The sequence below is a fragment of the Microtus oregoni genome, unplaced genomic scaffold (genome assembly GCF_018167655.1).
Source record: "Microtus oregoni isolate MIOR12 unplaced genomic scaffold, Mior012 000007F_ref0000211, whole genome shotgun sequence".
NCBI lineage: Eukaryota > Metazoa > Chordata > Mammalia > Rodentia > Cricetidae > Microtus > Microtus oregoni.
The window spans coordinates 47,688,968-47,713,383 of NW_024543066.1; the positions used below are offsets into that span (position 1 = coordinate 47,688,968).

A 24,416-nucleotide genomic window follows, 5' to 3' on the forward strand; every position below is an offset into this window, starting at 1 on the left:
GCTCACTTGCTTTCATCACACTGCCCTCTGTAATACAGAAGAAATGCTTGCCTAATCACCTTGACATTGTAGGAAAACTGCTTAATGATCCTGAAAAGAAAGTATTATTGTGTTTACCCTGGCATGGATGTTCTACTTTCCACATAGGAAGGAGTACGGTGGGGTCATGATGGAATCCTGGAGAAGACAATTCTGGGTTCAGAACCCATTATTGCCAGTACCTTTGTATAATTTCTTTAGTTTCTTTATCTGTTAGAAATAGACTTCTTTCTTGGGTTCTATGTCCTCCCCAGCAAACATCTGAGCTCCCTTCAACAGAGACTCATCACCTGGATGGAGTCCTAACTTCTAGATGTTCACGAAACTATTTCCTTCCAAAGCTATCCAGCAATGTTTAGAATTTTAGAATACTTCAGATCCCAACACCTGGAAGGATGAGGCAGGAAGATTGCAAGAGTTCAAGGTCAGTTTGGGCTATATAGTGAGACTATTTAAAAGAAAAAGGCATTTCAATAGGGTCATTAAATTTGTTAGGTATTATGTAACTTGGTTGTTTACATAAAGTATATCTTTCATATATTACTTTTATAAATGCTTCAATATCCTTTAATATTTCTTATTTATTTTAGCAGTACAAGGTTTTGTAGTTTATTAATTATTCACTTTTTTATCACCTTGTTTAATAAATACATTCATTTACTTTATGTTAAGTTTTGTGAGAAATGCAGTAACAGGTGAGATGTTGGTCCTGGTGTCTATTGAGTTTAGAGAAGACCTGGTCTGCGTGTTCTTTTTTTTTTTTATTTAAATTTATTTATTTATTAAGGATTTCTGCCTCGTCCCCACAACCGCTTCCCATTTCCCTCCCCCTCCCCCGATCAAGTCCCCCTCCCTCATCTGCTCGAAGAGCAATCAGGGTTCCCTGACCTGTGCGTGTTCTTAAGGCCAAGAAAGGAGCAGATGATGTCCCTGAAAGCTCTGGGGATGAATGTGAAGTGTTCTCCACAGGCCAGCAGAGAGGAGACATCTGTAGCAGATGTGGGGATGAAAGAATGCTTTCTAGATAACATCATTCTAAGGGTATTCAAAGAGGACTCTGAATGAAATGACGGAAAAGCATGTTTCAGGAAGCAAGGGTCCAGTCACAAGGTGGTACATGCGTGTGTGTGTGTGTGTGTGTGTGTGTGTGTGTGTGTGTGTGCAGGAGAGTATAAGGTGAGCAAAAGAACCAATAATGAAGTGAAATCAGAGCACTGGGAGGAGCAGGAGTTACAGATAGGCAGGAAGCCTTCTCTTTTCTTCTTCCCAGTGATATATTAGGACTGGGGTCTGACCATGCTAAAGATCATTCACACAGGAGCAATGTCTGTCAGTCCTGAGGCAAAGTGGGACAGGACGGGCCCTGAGGTGGAATTCTGCCCAGCTTCTAAGAGTGTCCTCAGATCACAAGACAAGCAGACGAGGGAGCCAACACTGACAGCAGCAGCAGGAACCAGCCAAGAATAGCTGCCAGAAGACAGGAAAGGCGCCTAGTCTTGCTTGAACAGATGGGTGAGCAAGAAGTGGGAAGCACAGGAAATGGAAAGTCTTGATGAGGTGGAGGAAGGCTGCAGATGCTCTGAGGAAGCTGTGGTACACAGAGGGTAACACACACACACACACACACACACACACACACACACACACACACAGTGAAGCATATGGCAATAGCCTGGGAAGACACCACCAGGAAAAAGAGAAAAGGAGCACAGTGTCCACATTACACACCTTCAGTTCAGGGGTCGAAAGGACATGGTCTATGAAGCAGTTCAGCAACTGTACTGGAGAGCAGGCTGGAATAAGCTATAGTGTTAGTTAGTATAGAAGAGGCCAGCCACATACCATCTTTGAGCCTGCCAATAAAATGGTAATAATTATGTGTATGTCCTATGGGGGTGGAGTTATATGCATGGAGAAGTGCATTTCTGATTTGGTATTCAATTACCTTTAGACATTCTTTTCAATCTATTTAAAAATAATTATTTATATGGATGACTGCTTTGCCTGCATATATTTATATACATCACATGCATGCCTGGTGTCGGTGGAGGTCATGTGAGGGTGCCAGATCCCCTGGAACTGGAGTCAGAACTGGTTGTAAACAGTCATGTAGGTGGTGGGAACTAACCTGGGCTCATTGTAAGAGCAATAGGCACTTAAAGTCACTGACCCAACTCTCTGGCCTCCTTTTTTGTTTTCTAATTTGAACAAAATGTCAGCTGGGTCTTGTTAGTGTAGTGTATTTCTGTAGTTACAAGCTAGGCCTGGAAGCCTGCATTGCTAACTAAACCCCAGGGAATGTTATGGCTAGACAATGGGCCACAATTTGGACAGCATTAGTACCAGTGTTAGGCCCTCATATTTCCTTCTGAATATAGAAAGGCTATAAACTATTCTCCTGTCTCCCTGCTCTAAGGCAGCTTTAAGAGAAGGTTTCTGGGTCACATACACATTTGGTAACAATCTAAAAGAAATCTTCTCAATACGAATTAGGAGGCTGTGGGAAATCAACAGGGCAACAGCTCCCAAGACAGCTTCTCAGCCCTTCTGCATTAACTCTGTGCAGAGTGGCTTCATCATTCTATTCAGAAGATCAGAGAGCAAAGCAGCCATGCTAGTTGGCCATACAGGCTAGGGAGTGGTGGCACACACCTTTAATCCACTCCCCCTCCCTCCTCCCCGGACTTGGGAGCTAGAGGCAGACAGATCTCTGTGAGTTCAAGGCCACCCCGGGCTAATTAAATCTGTGTAGAAGAGAAACAGAGCTCACACAAAGGTGGTCGCAGCAGTTGGGTTCACAGGCCTTTAAACCCAGCACTGGGGAGGTGGAGACACGGGTGATATGGCTGGGCGGAGAGAGGAATATAAAGGGGAAGGACAGGAAGTCAGTGGAGTGTGGAGTCTGAGGATTCATGGAGACAGGATCTTGCCTTGTCAGTGTGAAGAGGTGGGAGAGGTAAAAGGGTTCTCTAGTGGTTGGCCGCGTTGCTTTTCTGATCTTCAGGCTGAACCCCAATATCTGTCTCCGGGTTTTTATTACTTGTGCTACAATTCAGAATTAAGTTTTTGGACCATTAGTTCTCAATGTATTCATAAAGACAAGCACTTAGAAACTTCTAGTTTTAAATTAAAGGGACTGATAGAGATCATGATATTTGAATCTATCCTAGGTTTTCTGAAAACATTTTTTATAAAAGTCTATAGTAAGTAATACTTACTACTGAGAACTGTGTGAGTGTACATGATATATACAGAGGCCGGGAAAGAATGTCTTCCTAGATCACTTTCTATCTTGATTTTCAGACAGTCACTGAATGGAAATTTTCTGTTTTTTTATTTTTTTTATTTTTTTTTGTTTTTTTTTATTTTTTTTTATTTTTGGAAATTTTCTGTTTTGACCAGACTGGGTGTGAGCCTCAGGGACCCTCCTGTGTCTATGCTCCCAATCCTGGGCATCCCCATGCATGGCTCCTACATGGGTGCTGCAGCCAAAACCCTGACCTTGCACACGCACAGCAATCACTTTATCTATTGAGCCATCTTCTCAGGCCTACTAATAAATTCAAACTTTTAGAAACATAATTTTATGCCTATTACCCTTCCCATTTTGTGAGCTATTTTAAGGTTGTTGCCCTTCTAGAAGTTGCTTATGAAAAGTAAGAGAATAAACAGAAAAGACAAGAATGAGTACTAGAAAACTGGGCCACGTGTTATAAATTCTAAGTAAGTTTATAATGCTAGCACAAACTGGAAAAGGAATACAGCCTTCCTGACAAGCGTTACTCGGGTGAAGCAGGACGGCTACAGCCTCTCTCACAGTCACCACCGTCACCACCTGCAAAGCCTGTGGCTCCCTTTACATAGATCAGTAAGTTCCTAGCCCTGAATTCAAGAGGTATCAAAGTGTTGTTAGAGAACTGCCTGTCTTTTAAACATTGGACCTGGGAAAGTGTTCTCTTCTAGAAAGGTCTGTATATAAGAGTCTAAATGACACTGTTAAGAGACATGCCCCAACTTGTGGACTTCCAGGCTGTCACCTTCACGTTGTATTCTTATAATCAGGCAGCATGAACAATCTGTTGTGACCCCAATACGTTTCCTCTACACCAAGTCAATGAGCACAGATGGTATTCTGTTAATGAGGGTTTTTCTGCCTGCCACTTGCATGTGATCATATCAACTGATGCAACCACCCAGGCCGTACCAGGGACTTTTCATGTTTCATAGTACTGTTGGCTGGCCAAGATCATCTGTGAGCTCTTTCCTGGCACCAAAAGCAGAAGCCTACACAATGGCTAACCCAGACAGAATGACCTTGGCCAAAGCTGCTTTTGTTGTTTGTTTTGTTGTTGTAAAAATAATTGGCCATGTGAGGACAAAACACAAAGGACAAAACAATGAGGACATGTATCCCATTCTCAAAGCTAAATGCCTCCCACAAGGGCAAACAGAAGCCTATACCTGAACTGAATCCAAGTCGAAGATCAAGAGAGGAATAAGAAATACTTTAAGATACAAATGGTAGAGGGAAACAAGCATTAGAATTACTATGATATTCTCCTGTTAATGTAAACAATACCAGCTAAGAAGCTTTTAGAAAAAAAAAACAAATGCAAGAAGAGGGTGAATGCTCTGCGTCAGCCATATGCCTACCACACTGACTTATAGGAACCCTATTTCTCAGTAACACCAGCCAATTTCTATTAACTTTGAAAATTTGCTGGTCAACTCCATTGGTTGGGGAAGATACCAGAGTGATTCCTGCTACACTGAGTACTTGCAACAGTACACAAAACCTTTAAGAGTAGGAATTTATTCCTCAATTTTCTGAGTGCCAGAAACAACACCTGATAAAGAGGACAGTCAGAGGGAACAGAGTCTGTGAGACCTTCCACATAAATATAAGGAGATCACCTCCCTGAATGCTGAATCAGCACCCATAAATCAGGCATGATAACCTGCACCTTCCACTGTTCTTGCAGGTCTGGAAAGGGTAGACTTTCTACTGTGAGAGTTAAACAGCTCCAGAATCGAACAAATAAAGACCTCGGTACATCATGTATTTGAATTGAGACCAGAAAGAATTGTGAGTTTTGTGGAAAAGACAGGAGCTGAAAACAGCAAAAATGTCTAAGACAACATACTTTACTTAAGAGAAGGAAAGAGTTGTACATCCCTGAGAGGCAGCAGAAATGTTGAGGAAGGATTGATAGCAAGGTTGCCAGAGAAAGATCATCAGAGGCCTGACAGGCCATTTCTAACCCTGAAGAGCTCTGATGGGGAGTTACAAACTGGGACTAAGATGTACACAGTGGGCAAACTTGTGTCAAGGAATACTTTGAACACTCGAATGTTCTTTTTAACATGAGGTTATTGTTCATGAAGAACAACAACATTGCATAGCCTATCTTTCTATATTCTTTTTCTTGTAACATGCCAAATTCAGAAGGCAAATGGGACTCAGTATAGTTACTTGTATTGTAATGTTTGTTTTCAAACTGTGAATTGGTGTCAATGATAATTATGTATCAAGGAACAACTGAGAGACATTGTATTTCACAGTTCCTCTCTATAATTTCATTCTCAAGAAATGCCAGGTGTCAAACTGCATGTAGTTGAAACCAGGAATGCACAAAATGCCTGCCTACATATACTGCAATGTCTGCCAGCTAGGATTCCATACAGCGCTGCCCAACCACTGCACAGTATCCCACTAGCTAGCATTAAATACATTCCCTTTCATTCCACACATTATCAGTTGCCCCGATCAATCTCATTTCTGAGAGCCCTGACATTTTTGATGCATGATTTTTCACACCTACAATCTGTAGAAATGGGCTAGCCCCTCTGCACAACTCCTCTAAAGATTATGGTTTATCAGAAAATGGACAGATCTCTCACAACCAAATTTACTTTTTCAGCAAAATCAACTATTTACAAGAAGTCTTTAGTGTATAGACACTGTAGGGCAGAACTGAATGAAGTTTTGGGTGCATGCTTTCCCAAGAGACCCTTTGGCTACACCTTCTTTCAAGGTGAACCAGATCCACTCCACAACTGAGGGGAGTTGCAGAGACTCTCCTAGTGGAGACCTAAGAATTCAGGTCAATAGCACACAAAATCCTGGGTAGTTCTGAAAATGTCTCTGCCTCTATGTGAAGCCACAGTATTTAAGAATAAGAACACAGTCTTAGTAAGAGTTTCTGTTGTGATGACCACCAAGACCAGAAGTCCTTGGGAGGAAAGGGTTTATTTAACCTCACATCTTCAGGGAATAGTTTATCACTGAGGGAAGTCAGAGCCCAAACTCAAGGCAGGAACCTGGAGACAGGAACTGATGCAGAAGCCATGGAGAAATGCTGCTTACTGGCTTGTTCCTTATGGTGTACTCAGTCTAATTTCTTATGGCATTCAGGACCACCTGTCCCGAGTCAACACAGCCCATAGCTCGGCTTATTCATAAGAAAATGCCACAGGTGGTTGCCCCCAGGCCATTCTGGTTGGGGCATTTTCTCAGCTGAGGTTCCCTCTTCTCAAATTACTCTAATTTATGTGTGACAAACTGACAAAATAAAATAATAAAACAAATCCCAAGTCAAACCACTAACCATAACAAACAGAGAACAACTAATTGAATTTCAGATAAAGAATAAAGTTTCTTTAGTATATTTCACATATTGCCTGTTAAAAAAGTACTCATGGATTACATCAAATTTAATTGGACATTCTGTATGATGCAACAGTACATTAGGAGGATGCCCAGGAAGATACAGTCAGTCTTTCTCCTCTGGATATGGTGACTTTACCTGGTGTGGTTATGTTGCTTTGATCCTAGGCAGAGTCTATCCTAGGCAGAGCACAGAGAGAGTGGGGGTCCTTGAAGACACTAAAGCAGTGGTTTTAAACGTCAGCCGAACATCTCCATGACCAGAAAATACAATGCCCAGGGCTCACCTTGTAGATGAGGATTCCATTCCTCTGCTGCCTGTGCTGCTCTACTGACTCCAGATAGCTGCGATGTGGACCCAATGAATACAAATTCCTTTGGTCTCATGTGCAACTCTTGCCCACTATAGTCACTACAATCACAGGCCATAACTTCTATCCTGTATGGCTTCCAGCATTCTAAATAACAACAGTATCATTGGAAAAATGCAAGGCTCAGCATGTACACGCTTTCTAACTAGACCCCTTTAGAAGTTTTAATCTTAACTGTAGGTCAAAGCATTAGATGTGCTCATTGACTTGAGAGAAAAAGCTGGTGTGCCTGCCTTATCTCCTTCTGAAAGGAGCTCGGGGTCCTGCATGTGATAGTGTGACTGAGAAAGTCCCCAGTCTTGGGCATTTCAACACTCGACTCCCCATTGAAGGTGCTGTCTGGGGCGGTCTGGCATTACTGAAGGAAGTATGCCATCACAGGCAGGCTTTGAGAGCTTAAGGCTTCTCCCTACTTAGAGTTTGCTTTTTCTGCTTTGTGCTTGAGGTTCAAGATGACAGACTCTTAGCCCCAATAGACCCTTCTTTCTGTAAACTGCCTTAGTCACGGTGTCTATCACAGCAAGAGAAGAGCAACTAATAGAGCAGGCAATGCCCTCAGGTAGAAATCCAATTCAGACCTTCATCAAGAGTGCCAACAGCCACACACGCACAACCTTGTGATTCCACACTCATCAGACCTCCATCAAGAGTGCCAACAGCCACACACGCACAACCTTGCGATCCCACACTCATCAGACCTCCATCAAGAGTGCCAACAGCCACACACGCACAACCTTGCGATCCCACACTCAGGAGGCTGGGGCAGGAAGAGCTCTGGTTTGACAAGAACATGGGCTATAGGAAATAAGATGCTAACAGCTTCAACGGCAGATAGTGGTAAACTCTGATTAACGTCCATAGTTGAAGTTAAGCTTTATATAAATGTTAACATCAACATCAGGTACCATGTTGACTTCATTCTTATTTTCTTCAATTTAATTAAAAATACCTCAATATTTTCAAAGACTATACATTTTTAAATCATGCTGTTTGAATAAGAACTGCGCAACAGTATACAGATATGCTTAAAACCCAAAAGATTGCCTAGAACCAACTGATTACAATGCGAAGGTAAGTATTTGTCAGTATCGCTCACTGTATGAGGTCTCCTTTACTCTTTAGACTTGGTGGTAGTGGGTGTACACGTGCTACATGAGCAGGTTAATGGCACAATTTACAAGTTCTTTACTTGCTAAGGGAAATGAGGAAGGCTTTAGATAAATATTAAGAGCACTGTCCTTTCTGATGGGCCTTCAAGAACAGAAAGGTAATAAAGATCAATAGGGTCAGAACGGTGACCGGGGTGACATCAGGTGCTGGTCTGAGAGGCTTATTCTGTGCAAAAACAAGTGAGGCTGAATGTAGTTTATTTAATGAGATCAGGCCATTATTATGAAAAAAGAAAAATCAGAAATATTAGAAATTTAAAAGTAGACTAACTAGTAAGAATATTAAGGGTGAAACTATGGGTAAACAATGTGAAAGGCAAGAAACAGTCTAGTCCTGGGTTCAGGGATGGGGGAGGAAAGAGAAATGCCATCTCTTTTAGTATAAGGAGTGTGAAGTACTTCCTTGCTTGGAGGAAAGGATTCTCCCTTCAGGCCAATGTAGTGCCCAGGGTATGCTGGCGTTGTAGCTTGTCATGCTTCCTACTGCCATGCTTCTGTGACAGTTGTGAGTGTATGAATTTCTGACATGGGCATCATGGGGCAGAAAGGTAAGAGGAGGGACAACAGAGCTCCGCAGAAGAGAAGACATTTGAACTGAAATTCAGCTCAGTTACGAGAAACAGCCACAAAGGCTCCTTCTCCACCTGCCCTTGTGTTTGAGAGGCCTGAAGCTGCTGTAATGAGAGCAGGGATCTCATTCTTTTTGAGAGAAAGCTCTGTAGATTAATGTAATTTCCTGGCAAAGTTAATGTGGGTGTTTTTAAAACATAAAAGATGAGCTGCAGGGAAAGATTTTTTTTTTTTTAAATTTTAATCACAGTTAGATACTAAGGGAAAAGAGGGAGACAGCTTACAGCCTCCACACTATGACTTTTGGCCTTGATTGACTTTCTTTTGCACAGGGTAGGCTGAGAATTTTCTTTTCTTTCTATACCATGCACATGTACATTAGGGAACAAGTAACTGTCCCTCTAAGGCAGTGCAGTTTGAAAGAACACATAAACATTAAGTTTCCAGAAAGGCCATTGAAAAGAAGCAGATGTTATCAACAACACATTTAATTTAGCATGGCTCAAACCCATAGGACTCCCTGGCCAGCTGTCAACACATTAAATTGTTTGATTTGAGCTCTCCCCAAGCCAATGTGTATGCCTCTTTGGCAGGATTCCTTGTGGGCACAACCTGGTATCTTTATACCTTACAGAGATGATGAAGAGGAAGATAAATGATGGAAGAAGAAGGCCTAGCAAGAGGAGGATGATCGCCCTTAAGGGTGCAATCCATTTCCTGTAATTCTGTGTTCACTGTGGTGAGTGTGTATGTGTGTGTGTGTGCTGGTATTAAATAAATTTATTGAGGCATTCTGAAGTTAAAAAGCAAACCTTAAATCCCACTTTTAAAAGCAAAATTAAACTAGCTGCTGTGGTGTGGAGACAGCTCGTGACGATGCTCCGCTGCCACCCCATGTCTGTGCTGGAATTACACCAACGGGCTGAGACTGGAGACGGAGAAGAATTGATGCACGAGCATCTACGTCTACTCTCTCAGACCACAGCTGACTGGCAGACTCTCAGACATGGCAGAGACTCTGAACTAAGTTCAAACAACTAATTGAATGCCATGCTACAAATTCCTAAATTATCTTGACATAAGATTAAAATTCCTAGTAAGGCTTTTTAAAAGCTAAAAACAGTCATGGCCTCTAAATTAATTTGAATCTACTTATGTCAATGAACTACATTAAATAGGAAAGCATGGGTGTCTCGGGAAAGCCACTCTGCTCACATTCTCCTCTAATTCACTGACCTAATTCAAAACCTGAAAATGGACCCCTAAAAGCTGACTGACCCCTAAAGCAAAACTGCTCTTTCAAATTTAAATGCTTTCATGAAGGACGAGGTAAGCCATTCTGGCAATCCACCAGTTTTTCACCAAGTTCCTGGCTGCCCATCATACTCAGGCTACTGCCCCCTTACAGTCTGGTCACACAGTATAGTTCTCGATGCTAAACATCCATCTTAACAGTGACTGGTTATGGGTAACTGCAGAATTTAATTTTAGCCAACAGGAGGAGAAAGAAAAGCCTGCTGGGACCGCCCAAGTATGTACCGTAAGACAGTCCTGGATGCTAACACAGCAGTTAAGCATCTAATGCCTCTTGTGTTGATGAGATAACTTTATATAACTACTACTCCCCATTTACTACAAATATCCACAACAGACAGGTTTTACATTCCTTGTACAGATAAAATGTTCATAATTCCAATTCTAGATTATAGTCTGCAATAGATTAGACAACATTCAAACTGGCTCTAGTTCTAGAGGTTATTAAGAGTCTTCTTTTAAATCTGTCTTCCTGTGCCTGGCAACACTGTTTCTGTGCCATGATAAGACTACATTAATGAATTACCAAATGCTATAAAAATCAAATTCTGTCAGATTACCCAAGTGCAATAAGGGGATCATTGACACACAGGATGAGCTCTCCTCACAGCTGCCCCGTGCCCACAGCTGTTGGGTTTACGAGTCATCGCCCTGTGTAGCGCAGACATTCTGATTTCATGCGGTTTGTAGAGGACCCTGAACCACAGATACATTTAGATCTTTGGAGATTGGTATGTAATTATCACAAAACATGACAAAACACCGTGCAGTTCCTAAAGATTTTAAAAATTACTACTGGCTGATATGTGAACTTTAGGATTTTCCTTTTACTATTTTCTCTGTCTTTTACCTAAGCAAAGAAATTTTTAGAAAAAATGACAACAATTGTAGAATAGTGTTAAAAAAGCAAAAACTCATTTAACAGTCAAACAAATGACCAACAAAAAGATTTTTAGTAAGTACTGGATATCATTATGCAAAATAAGACAAAAAAATTTGCATTTTTGTCTTCAAGACTACCACCAACAAAAACAACACAAATAACCAATTAAAAATCTAAATTTAATGAGGTAAGCCTTCTAGACACTTTAGGGAAAGGAGAAGAAAAATTCTCTTCAAAATAAATAACAATGTTGAAAACTATGATAATATTTTTGTTTGTTTTTTGATAGATTCAGCCCATGTAGCTAGCTGTAGCCCAGGCTAGCCTCTGTCTCCAGAGTGCTGGGAGGAAGGTATCACCATCCTGGCTCTACAGTAGGTACTACTGTTTCACTGCTTTCACATTTTAGTGAAAAGCATCAGATAGAGAAGCATAATGATGCCCTTTTGTTATTTTTCTTTAGGAATAGTATCTCTGAACTTTAGAGCCTAGAATAAGGTCTTTTATAAGCATCTGCCAATCCTTGTTACTTCTTTAAAGATTTATCTCAATTTTGTCCCCCCCCCCTTTTGAAAACTCATCAAAAGGATGAAAACAAATACAATGCACCCTATCCTAAAACAGACAGCCAGCAGAAAGGCTTTAAACGGTGCATACTTGGGATATGAAGTGTCTATACCAATTTCAAAAGCATTTTTCAAAATAGCATTAAAGCAGATTTCGCCACACTTATACTGGTCACTACAACATGTTCATCTTTGGGCTATGTCTGTCTTCTGCTTATTTAGCCTTTTTCTAATTGATTACAATTTCTTTGTACCAGATCACTTTAAATGGAGTCTTGTAATCTGAAAGATACTACATAGTTTAAAGTTATGGTAATTCAAAGTAAGGCTAGTCTTTGCTTCGATTCATGCCAGTTACTTGTATAAGGAACTAATAGTAATGAATTAAAGGAAACCTATCTTGAGATTTTAGAGGTCACAGAATATCTCTGTAAAAAAACTGAGCTAGAAATGAAAGAAAAGGAGGCATGGTGATGGTAGGCAGTATGACTTAGGTGCTGGTGATGATTTTTATGGCAGGGTAGTTTCCAGGGAGAAAGATGTCCAGTTATGGGCCCATGTAACATCTAACTGTGCACTGTGTTCTTCTGAAATCTCAGAGGGTTAATCAATACAATCTCACTCTTCACTCATGATTCAGGGTTACATTTCTTGGGTTGATATACCCTGCAGTTCATTGTGCCAAAAGAGATATATGTAGGGTTTTGCAGTGGCAATACATATCAAACACCTACACATTCAACACACTGAACAGAACTAGTTATCTAGCTGACAGGCCACAGGATATATATGGAATACTACTGTGGTAAGAGCCAACAAAGAACACTGACTATAGCAAACAATACTAAGGCTAATGGAGTGGAAACCCAGAGCCTTCTCTTTGAAGACTTCTAGCTCCATCTCTTCAATGTAAGAGATATACTAAATTTGAAATGATTACCCACATGGTCATAGTTACGTATCTAATGTATGTATGGTGTTCACAGTATACAACATGTCAATGTGGGGAATTAGGCCTATTTCTCAACCTCTCAATTTTATGTTATTTTATTACCTTCAGAATTAGCTGATTTTGTAGACCAATCCATATGCTACCAAATATAAGACATAAGAAACAAGTCTTCATATGCTTGTCTCGTTTATGATGTTCATATTCTAGCCCTTCAGATACAGACTTTCCGAACAGACAAATGCTCTGATTAACCATGGTAGTGTATTCTACTGTGTTGCAACTTTTGGTTACTATTTTAAATGTAGCTCACATATGTAGCTCTTGAAGAGTCAACTGCTGCTACAAGTTTGTTAGAAAAGCTCATTCTCACGTTCCAGGACAGGCTCCAAAACCACAGAGAAACCCTGTCTCGAAAAAAAAAAAAAAAAAAAAAACGAAAAAACAAAACAAAACAAAAAGAAAAGCTCATTCTCACTTCTTTCTGTTCCCCAGAAACAGTTACTTTAAATGCTTCTCCCCACCCCCCTCACTTTTACCTCTAGCTTAAGTTGCTCAATTTTTTATTTTCCTGGAGAGTATTCTCTACTGATTTCTCACTATGTAAGAATGAGAGTTAGTTCTACTGGTCACTGCCAGCTTGCTCCTCTCTTTCTCTAGGTAAATATATTGTTCACAAACCCTATTTTCTCAATAGTTACAGCATAATTTGAACTAGATTAGCAGCTAATAGACTTACTTTATAAAATAGATATGTATATGGCAGCCAGGAACAGTGAGAATAAGAACAAAGGGGACAGGGGACAAGATATATCTTTCAAAGGTGTGCCCCCAGTATTTATTTCCTACAACCTGGCACCACTTCCTTTAGACCATTCAGGTATAAACACATATAGATTGATCCATTGACAAAGTTGGCACCCTGCTGATGCAATAACCTTTCTTCAAGCCTTCAAGATCCACACCATTAGGGGACATTTCAGATTTAAACCATAATAGTGGTTTAGCTGGGTGTTTGGGTAGGAAGTAAATTCATTCCACAGTACTGAAGGCAATGGTCTACTGTTTGGCTTTGGTGTTGCTATAGATAAAACCTTTTTTTTCACTCAATACTATAAGTCCCTAAGATGTCTTTTGTTCTCTTGTGAAGTTTTTCAGTACTGGATATGAGTGTATTTTTTTTTACTTGTGTATGTATGATATTCAATCTCAAGATTCCGGTTTAAAATAGTGGAAACACACCTTGTTGTGTGTCTGTGAAGTCCACAGGACGATGCAGGGTGTCATGTATTTTTTTCCCTCTTTAGGATGAGGTCTTTTACTGGTTTACCTGGACTTCACTGCCATCTTTTTGTTTGTTTGTTGTTTCTTTTTTAAAGCATGTATTTTGGGATGGGATTCATGGCCTCTTGTTTCCAAGACAAGCATTTTACCCAGCCAGCACCTTCCTAGCCCTTTGAATTATATGTACATTCACACCCTCTTTTGTTGTCCCCATTTTTTTCTGGATTCAGCTATGTTATACTTTTTCTTATTCTCTACTTCAATCTTGTCTTAGATTTTGGTTTCTGGGAAGTATTTCTTCAATTTTATTTTCCAGTTCTTCCATTAAGTTGTAAAGTTTGGATATTATATTTTCGTATTCATGTTTTTAGTCTGTGAAAGAATTACAGTCAACCCTCCATAGTTATGGGTTCTGTATACCAACTATCACTTGAAAATATTTTTTAAAAAGTACATGTACTGAATACGTGGGACACACACCCCACTCCTTTTCTCCTCAGACACGTAGACTTTTAGCTTACTATCTTTTAAACAGTATGCACTTCACATAGCAATTAAATGACTAAGGTATGATTTAACTCACATGGAAAAAGGTGCATACCCAAACATGATATAATTTTATCTGGTGGTTTGGACATTCACAGACTTCAGTACCAGGAGGGGATCCTAGATATAATTCTCCATGGATACTGAAAGATGAACATATACATACATGCTACTTTCTGAAGTTGTCTTGCCATGAATATTTTATCTTATTTTAGTTGTCTTTTTTTTTTTTTTGTCTTTGATCACCACATTGCATGATTCTTGGCTGTCTTGATATAGAAAGCTATGAACTGAAGAGGCACGAGGAAGCACTGTTTAGATGGTACCTATTGATGGCTAGGCCCACTGTCACATGACCTGGTTTCTTCCTTGAAGAATTCCTAAGGGAAGAATGTTTGTGGGGTGTGTGTGTTCACATGTTCTATGCTGATACTTTGGGATACAAGGGGAGGAGGACGGGGCTAGAGTTCCTCTATTTAGTGTTTAATACAATAATCACCCACTGTCCACAGCATAGCCCCATATGGAATGTGTCTGATGTCTCTCAGTCTAGTGATCTTACTTTACTCTTTCCAGAGAACTAAAGCTCCTGTCTTCTGCTCGATGGGAAAAGAAATCTCTTCTGTGTGCATCACTGGCAACAGTGACAGCTTTGTTCTGCCTTCCATCTTCATCAACAAGGCCTCAGGTCCCAGATGAATTCACACCTAAAGCAAGAGCTTCTTGGGTTTTCTACTGACGATTGAGGATTCAGCTTTCTTACGCTGTTTAGTTACCCTTTGCCATATGATTCCCGATAAACAGACTTTACTGCGTGTGTTGTCTGTCCCGGTTTCTTATTTTGAAGTTTGTTGCTAATTGCAGAGGAATTTTGGGAGGTGGCAGAGGTGAGCAGTCGCAGACACACTGTCTTCATAGTAAGTCCCACCCTGTGGACACTGCAGACCACAGCTGTGATAGAGCACAGGTGAATCCTTTCCCTCAGAGAATAGGCACACCTATGTGCTGCACAATGATATTTCAGTCAGCGATGGACCAATAGTTAACTATGGAACTGTGAGACTTAGTCACTAAAAAACCTCATAGCCATCTTGGTCTAAATTCAGAACCATGTAGAGAACAGAGGTATTCTGCACTTCTCAGAATGTAGCCCCAAACCTGAGTGATGGACACTGCTTGGTTTCCAGATGAGGTGGCTGAGACACTATGAAGTGAAGTGGCTTACCAAGGAATGGTATCAAAAGCTTCATCTTTCACATATCTTGACCAATCATCTCTCCAGGGGGTTAGTAGTTGTTATTTTCCAGCTATAGCTAGATTCTGATATAGTTTCCTCTTTCGGGGGGCAAGTGATTTCTTCATGTTAGGTCAGGTGTGGAAGCAGCCATAAAATGTAGCTAAATTTCTTATAAAACTGCTTGTAAAGACCCAATACCAAGTGGTCAACCCTCAAAACATACACACAGTAACAAGTAACAACATACAGACTGAACAGGTTGTATTTATGTATGTAGGAATGTATGTAAGTATGTATGTATGTATGTATGCATGTAGCAACTTTTAATGAAAAAACAGGCATAAATTTGAAAACAAGCAAGAAGAGGTATGTGGGAAGGTTTGGAGGGAGGAAAGAGAAAAGGGAAATGATGTCATTATATTATTATCACAAAAATAAAAGATAATAAAATATTAAAACTAGATTATGAAAGTAGTTGATACAATCTGAATATACAGCCTTTTAAGGATTACATACAAAGGATTTATACAGAGACTATGAAAATAACGAAATAGAGGGCTAGAGGGATGGCTCAGTGGTTCAGAGCACTGGCTGCTGCTCTTGCAGAGGACTTAGGTTTGGTTTCGTACCCACACAGTATAACTTTAGTTCCAGGGGATCTGGCAGACCTCTGTGGCTACCAGGCATATTTATAGTGATCATATATGCAGTACAAGCAAAACCTCAAACACATGAAATAAATATAAATCAATCTTTAAAACCAAACAATCAACAAAAAACCTCGCCATAACAGAAATGTGATTCATATAGTTTTTTATAACAAAAAGCAAAATTATTTTACTTTCGAGGCTAATATTTTATTTATTTTGGTATTCTGAGACGGGGTTTCTCTGTAGCTTTGAAGCCTGTGCTGGAATTCACTCTGTAGACCAGGTTGGCCTTTAACTCATAGAGATCTACCTGGATTAAAGGTGTGCACCACTACTGCCTGACTCAGGTTAGTATTTTAAAATAGAATGATTATTTTGTTTTGTTTTTCCCAGTGTCATAATCTCTCACCAACAAAGTATTGTTTATTAAAATTTAGAAGGCAGTTGGATAGGGGCCACACAGAGGCCTGATGGAGACTGGTGAGCGTGGACGGCACTTGTGTCCAATCACAGCTCTCTCTCTTCTGTAGGTGCTATTCACCAGTAAGCCTTCTGACTTCTAACTCCTCCTCAGGGTCTGCCTGCCGAACCACAGAGCCCATAAGAAGCAATGGTGGGACTATGTTCCGAAATATGACATACTTTGATAAGAGGACAGAAGAAGGATTTAGAAAAATACTCCATTTATTTTGAACAAATGTTTTTGTTTTCCCTGCTAACAGAGATCACAGTCTTAAAGTATTATCTAAATTATAATGATAGCACTAACATACCCATGAAAAAATAGTTTGTTCAAGTCCACAGACGTGTAAGGAGTTTTACTTAACTGGGCATGAGAGGAATTTCCCTATGTGCACCACTCTAGGATAAAATGAAAGGTGGAAAGCGAGCTGCTCTTAGATACTTACAGACTCTTTTCTCCCTATAGTTCTGCTGTGTGAGCGGGAACGTGCGAGGCTGCTGAAAAAGGAATCCTTTTTAGAGGCTGATGAAGGTGGGGAGCCAGAGGACTCTCTTCCCCCAGGCAAACTCTCGATGCTTGAGGTTGGACTGATGATCTTAGAATTTTGCCCTGTAAGAAAAATTAAGCAGCACTCATTAAGCACCAGACCGTCACGAAGCCACCAAAACACTGGGTCTAATAAATGGTAATGAGCAATGAAGCCGCTGTTTCCCAACACTAACATGAAGAAGCTATTTTTTTTAAAACAATGAAGTACCAGTTCAGTTTTCAAATCTGTTATGCATACGACATAGTCCATGCATATTTTAAAAAACATAAAAAGAACCTAATTTCCTGAGATGAAGCGTTAATAGCTGAGTGCTCTGCCAGCAGCTGGGTGACTCCTTACCTGAGAAAGCAGAGGTGACCTGAGCTATGGATGAATATGATTCAAAACTAATTAGCAAAAGAGTTCAAAGAGCTTCCTTCTTTTCCCTAATTGCAGAGCAGCCCCTCGCCCACTGCAGGGCCTCCATGCCTCTCCCTGGCTTGTGCCCTGACTGCAAGGGTGGCATCTGGGATGCTCACCAAGTAAATGGTCCATGATTAATAGCTGCTCCCTACAGAGGCAGTCTTCTCTCTTGGGTCACAGGTACAAAGTCACTGTGTTACAGTAGGACTAGTAGTTATCCACCAGTCTCCTGTCCCCAGTCTCACCAGAAGTCCTCTGCAGCCCAGTCCCCAAGTTACTCGGGATCTGCTCAGGTTTTGAGTGGAGTGCCTGCTCTTCCTAAGATGGTTCCCTTCCTGTGGTGCCCGGCAGCAGAGCTGTTCACCACCCCCCACCCCCAGGTCCTCTCACAGGAAGCCCTGGACTCCTGTAAGGTCTGCAGTAGTCTTTAACACCACCCCTTAAGCCCATTCCTTCTTCTTTTTGCAGGACTGTTTTCCTAATAAATCTACTTTGTTTCTAATTCCACTTCAACAAGTCTTTAATGATTGTCGCTGTAATTTCAAACTGAGTACAAGGTTCTCTGAGCTAGAAAAGGGCAGGGAAGTCTACGGCCATATCACATTGAACGCGCCCGATCACTGAACGCACCCGATCTCGTCTGACCTCGGAAGCTAAGCAGGGTTGGGCCTGGTTAGTACTTGGATGGGAAAAGGGCAGGGAATACAGATTCCATCGTCCTAGAAGCATCCTGTGCTGACTTTAGGCCTACAACAGGAACATTCTGCTCTCCCTTATCCTGGCCTTCCCTCCTTTGTCTCCTACCTCCTTCCAGGGCTCTAGGCCTTAACTTCACTGGATTATTTGTTTATGGCAATAACCCATAACTAGGATCTCTCCGGACGGAAAAGATCCGGGACCCATTTAGAATTTTTCTTGTTAAAATCATATCCTTCCCTACTTTCCCTTCTCTCTTCTCCTGAGTCAGGGTTTCCCTTTTTGGTCCAGGCTATACTTTTTTTTTTTTTTTTGAGACAGGGTTTCTCTGTAGCTTTTTGGTTCCTGTCCTGGAACTAGCTCTTGTAGACTAGGCTGGCCTCGAACTCACAGAGATCCGCCTGCCTCTGCCTCCCGAGTGCTGGGATTAAAGATGTGTGCCACCACCGCCCAGCGGTCCAGGCTATACTTAAAGTCACTCTGTAACCCAGTCTAGCCTCAAACTTGTAAGCCAGAACACTAGCATCCCAAGCATACACCAGCATGCAGGGAATCAGGGAGCTGGCCTGATCTGGCTGCTTTTGAGAGGCATGTGTCAGAGTATTCAGGTGGCTCCCAGGGCACTGTGTGAAACCAGGTATTCCCTCAGGCAGTGAAGCATTTAGGCTACCTCTTGATTCTCTATATTTCCTAGACACTAAGCAGGTATATAGAAACTTGTCAGGACTATTTGCCTTAGACATTAGTCCTGCATACCTACCACTGTATTGATGCTGATAATAACCACTAAATTCTGTTTCTGATAAGGGTATAAAATGTCTGATTGCTTATAATAAACTTGTCAGAGCCTCAGTCTTACTGTGGCTCCTCCATCCTATGTGTGGTCAAGATTTATTTCTCACTGGCCATATCAGGTACCTTGGCCTGGTAAGTCAGCCTCACAAAAATCTAACCTACAACAAGCTGTACTTTTTGGCTTTTTGATCAGTCTCTGACTTTCTTGTTAATCTTTCTGCCACCATATTTCCATCTAACTGATGCCTCGGGCAGTTGTAATGTTCAATGACTGTCAGCAGGTATCTTCCTTCCACAGATACCTTGTAAGAGTCTCTCATTTAGTAAGATCTGTACGTGGTCAAATGAAGATAAGCCCCATGAACACGGCCTTTCTGAGGTGTTGCTTATAGATTACAAAGTGAGAGTTTGCTGGGACCCTGACTTTTAGGATACTCTGCACCCATTCTGTACCTGTAAGGCTGTGAGGGTGCGGGTTGTCAAAGCTACTATAGAGGGGTGGAAACAAAGTAAAGGCAGCAACAGAGACCAGTGCTAGGACACTTGGCATTTTCTATTTTTCCTTGAAAATCTTTAACCTTTGCTTAAATTCCAGGGATCTGTAAGTTATGACTTGTTGGGGCCATATAGCTCCTGCTGGTTTCAATGTCCTAAAAACTTTCCTCTGTGGTCTGCTTCTGGGCTTAACTTGTCTTGAAAAGCTGCCTGTCTTATAATAAAGATGACCTTACTATTTTTAGAGCTTGTAGAAAAAAAGATTGTAAGTACCATTGACAATATTTTTGTTTCACTTAACTATGTGGCAAAACATTTCATTCTTTTAGTTCCTACAAAATGGTTTCCTGTAGCTCTCTGAACATATTTAATATATTAAAAGTCTGATGAGGAAGTTCCTTTAGAGAATCTTTTGACTGCTTTTACCCACTTTTGAGCATAGTTTATTTTTCTTCTAATTCTTGGACTTTATAAACATAATTCTAACCACTACTTACGGAAGCTGTTATTTCTATAAAGTAGATTTATATGAACCTAACACTAAATATATGTGAGGTGACTTAAGTCCATGTTCACTCATATTTGTCCCTGTGGAGATGAGCTGTGCTTTATGTCACCAAGATGAAGGTGGGTCTGCTGGCAGACCTGATGCCTTATCTGTGCCAATATCTACTTTGCCATTCCATATGATCCTTTCAAACAATTCTCCTGTAAAACTTTAAAAATAAACAAACAAATAACCATCAAAACCCCACGTTTCTATCTCCTATTTTATGATTGAGAAATGTGTTGGTACTTGATGGTCATCTTATAAATAGACCTTATCCATGTTCTTCTGAGCTCTCTATGGGGCCTCCAGTGAAGGACAGGTCTTATTCTTATCCTGCCTGTTAAACTATTTTCAATCTCCATGTCAGAATGCTTCTTTAGTTCTGGGAAATGTTCTTTACTTTTCCTTTGGTTATTAACTCTAGTTATGTTATCTTGTCTCTCAATACTTGACATTATAGTTCAAATTCATAGTTAATCTAAATTCCAGATAGAATAATTTAAATTTTATTATATCCTTAGAATAAACTAGTAGTTGTGGAAGAGTTGTGAGCAGTTTGTTTACCATGTTTTGTAAAATGTTAGTTGTCTTGGATATTTTCAGAAGAAGGCACACAGTATGCCTTACATAACCATGTGTGTTTAGCCCATTCAGAAGAAATGGGTGACATATAAGTAAAATTTTATTATAATCTTGTGGGACTTTGTTCCATTTCAAAGAAATTACAACAATATCAAAGAACAAAATCTTATTAAGCAGGCCCATTTTGTATTAATTACTGTTTCCATGTTTAAATGATAATAAACTAAGAAATCTTTTGATTCTAGATTTCAAATATGTAAGAGTACTGTGCATTCTCCTCTTAATTTTTCTACACTCACACTTCTCAAGTTAGCCTACCTAAGTAATAAGATGTCAGGAGGAGGAACAAGGTATTGAACAGACCTGTGAATATAACTGGATCATGGTACATATGATTAAATCCTATAGATATTGCAAATATAACTGGACATAAAAACTCTAAATAAAATGTTTCTTCCTCCTTACCTATGCAAATTAGCTTGACACTATTTTTGTTATTTTGGAAATGCCAACATTTAGACCTTAAGAAAGCAGTTACTGCACTGCCTTCTCTCTGGAGATCTTCGGAAAATGTTTCTGCACCAGCAGTCTTGCCTTGGGTGGAAGAGTTTTTAGAAAGAACAGATGTCACTGGCATGGCATGCTGGGATAAATGCCCAGTCCTCAATCAGCCAAGGGCTAGGTATTTTCAGCATGTCTGTGACCTATAAGCTACATGGTGGTTGCATAGCTGTATGGACCAGGTGTAGTACATTAGACAGGAAGCACATTGTTGTGCTGCCCTAAAATCTAATCTACATTCCTCTTATCAAGTTGGATCCCCTGACGTGGGCTGTGCCTGTACAGGAGAAGTGTTTTGTTCTAACATCACACAAAGGTATTACTGGATCAGACACAGCTATGTCTGGATATCTTCCATCCTTTCTTCAATCTCTACCTATCTAACAGAATCTCTCAGGAGCCTTGGCTTGCAAATGCCTTGGAAGGAAGGACAAAAGATGAAGAAATAGTTTATCTTAAGCTGATGCTATGTCTTAAGGATAATATTTTTATGGGTTTCTTTCCTCAGAAACTCAATGAGTTGAACAGGAGCTAGAGTATATTCTTTTTTTTTTTTTTGTTTTTTGTTTTTTGGATTTTTTCGAGACAGGGTTTCTCCGTAGCTTTTGGTTCCTGTCCTGGAACTAGCTCTCGTAGATCAGGCTGGCCTCGAACTCACAGAGATCCGCCTGCCTCTGCCTCCCGAGTGCTGGGATTAAAGGCGTGCACCACCACCTACCGACTAGACAGACAGGCTTAATATCGTGTATCCGAGTCCAGACATGAGATGAACACACAGAAGCAATACAGTTGAGAGGCTAGGAGGGAGATACCTCGGAGCTGCCTGCCTTTGTGTGACTTTTCACAGTGTCCAGGAGAACACTGGAGGCATGTGTTCCATGCACGGCTGAATGACATGAAGCCAAGAGGCTAATATGTACTCATTAAAGACATGGATCTTAATGCCAGGAGAGTGAGTGGAAACAGCTTATACTTCACCAAGACCCTGGAAACACTGTTGGATTGGGTACTAGTTTGAAGGGAAAAAAACTGTCTAGACTATCAGAACAATTAAATATAGAAGTGTTGCTTTATTGCAGTTTTCCTTGAACAAAAAACTCCTCCACTATCGGATCCTGAGAACCAGGCAAGTCTGTGAGGCTTCCATTATCATCACTGCTTGAGCAGGTACCAGCCAAGAACTGGTTTTATGGAACAGGTACCAGGACAACATCTGTAAGTAATGCAAGTGGCTGCTTTTATTCTCCTGTTACAAACAAGTGGTTCAGTAACTGGCCCAGTTCACCTGGAAGGCAGTGGTACAGCTTGGACTTGGACTCTGGATGGACTGTAGGGATGGATCATGCTGGGCAAAGCTGCACTATCCTACTTCCCTAATGAGACCGGGTATCAGGGACCTGTATGTAATGTAGCTGATCTGGTACAAGAAAACGCGGATAGAACGATCAAGACCTGGCACAGTGGTGCACGCCATTAATCCCTACACCCAGGAAGCAGAGATAGGGAGATTGCTGTGAGTTCTAGGTCAAGGGAAATTTGAGGCTAGCCAAGGCTACTTAGTGAGGCCCTGTCTCAAAAACAAACAATGCTGCTTCTTGGTTTGCTTTTCAAGGCGTGCTGAGTTAGTTTTCTTAATAACTCCAGTAAAACTTCCCCAGAGGTAATACCACGCATAATGGGCTGTGGCCACCTACACTGATCAATGGAATGCTCCCACAGGTGTGCTTACAGCTGATTTCATGGAGGCATTTTCTCAATTGAAATTCACCCCTCTCAAATGAATCCATCTTGTGTCAAATTTTCAAACCAACAAATCCCAGCACAACTGAACCCCTGTCAATGTGACACACGAAGACATCACTCTTGAACTACAATCTCTCCTGGCTCATTGTCCCTGAGACACCACACTGATACTAACACATAATATAAAACATTCCAACTTTTGAATCTCACCTTCTTTTAAAATTCAAATACTTTAAATGTTCACTCTCTTTAAAACATCCAAATTCTCTTTCAAAGCTCCAAGTCTCTCTAAAAATTATAAAAAGCCTCTCAGGGCCTCTATAAAATATAAGAAAGCATTGATATATTTCTTACCAAGAGGAAAGAACCAGGAAACAGTCACAATTAAAACAAAGCAAAACTAAACTCCAACTGAGAAATGACTGATGCCTGACACTCATTATCTTCTGGGTACCGAAGACCTAGGCAGCTCCACCTCTCTGGCTCTGCCACCCCACAACACATGTACCTTGCCTTGTAGACTCAGGCTGGCTCCACTCCACATCTTGGTGGTTGTCCCAGAGTACTGGTACGTCCAATTGCTGGAGTCTCCACTGCAACTGGGTTGCACCTTCACCACCAATAGCCTCTCTTGGGCTCTTTTTTTTATGGACTTTCTCTAGTCAAGGTGCCAAACCTCAACCCCTCTCCACTACCGCTTTAGTTCTGGAGCTTCTAATTGCAATAGAGGCTGCACGTTACCCAGTGCTCAACCCCAACTGCTCTCCATGACTCCTTTTTACCTTCAGAATCAGAATTGCCTGGGAGTCTCTTGCATAAGTACCTAGTCTAGCTGCTAGCCCAAGGTACAGTCTTAGCCTGCTCTAGACTAAAACTTTCTGCTGACCCCAAGGAAACACTTCCCAGATAGTTTTCCTCAGTAATTCTGGTCTCATCCTAAGCACAGGTGTTTGACTCTTCAGCCTCATCTGACAAGTACACACTGCACCATTTCATTTTAGTGGCTCTGGTCTCTTCTCAATCGTAACTATTCTTCAGCTCCAGGGGCCCAGTGCTGGGAACACCTGTCTCTCTAGTTCAGTTCCAAAGTCCTTCCAAAATCCTCCCCAGAACACAATTAGGATTAACAAAGCAATACCTGAACCTGGTACCAATTTCTGTCTTGATTTGTGTTTCTATTACTGGAATAAAATGTCATGTCGAAAAGCAACTTGAGGAGGAAGAAAGGGCTTACAACGCATACTCCATAACTGACGAGAGTTAGGAATGTGGAGGCAGGAACTGCAGTAGAAGCCATGGAGGAGTGCTGCTTACTGACTTGCTCTGTATTGCTG

General features: G+C 40.9%; 1 protein-coding gene across 5 annotated transcripts in view; it reads right to left on the reverse strand.

Moving 5' to 3' along the window:
- The window catches only part of Tbc1d5 (TBC1 domain family member 5), a 452,807-nt gene that overhangs the window by 57,532 nt on the left and 370,859 nt on the right, over nucleotides 1–24,416 (reverse strand). For all 5 annotated transcript variants that reach the window (XR_005974648.1, XM_041656297.1, XM_041656299.1 and 2 more), the window contains one exon: nucleotides 17,154–17,317. Coding sequence is in view for 4 of the 5 variants with exons in the window: in XM_041656297.1 (XP_041512231.1) it covers nucleotides 17,154–17,317 (164 nt within the window). In the remaining variant the exon portion in view is untranslated. The remainder of the gene's footprint in view (nucleotides 1–17,153; nucleotides 17,318–24,416) is intronic.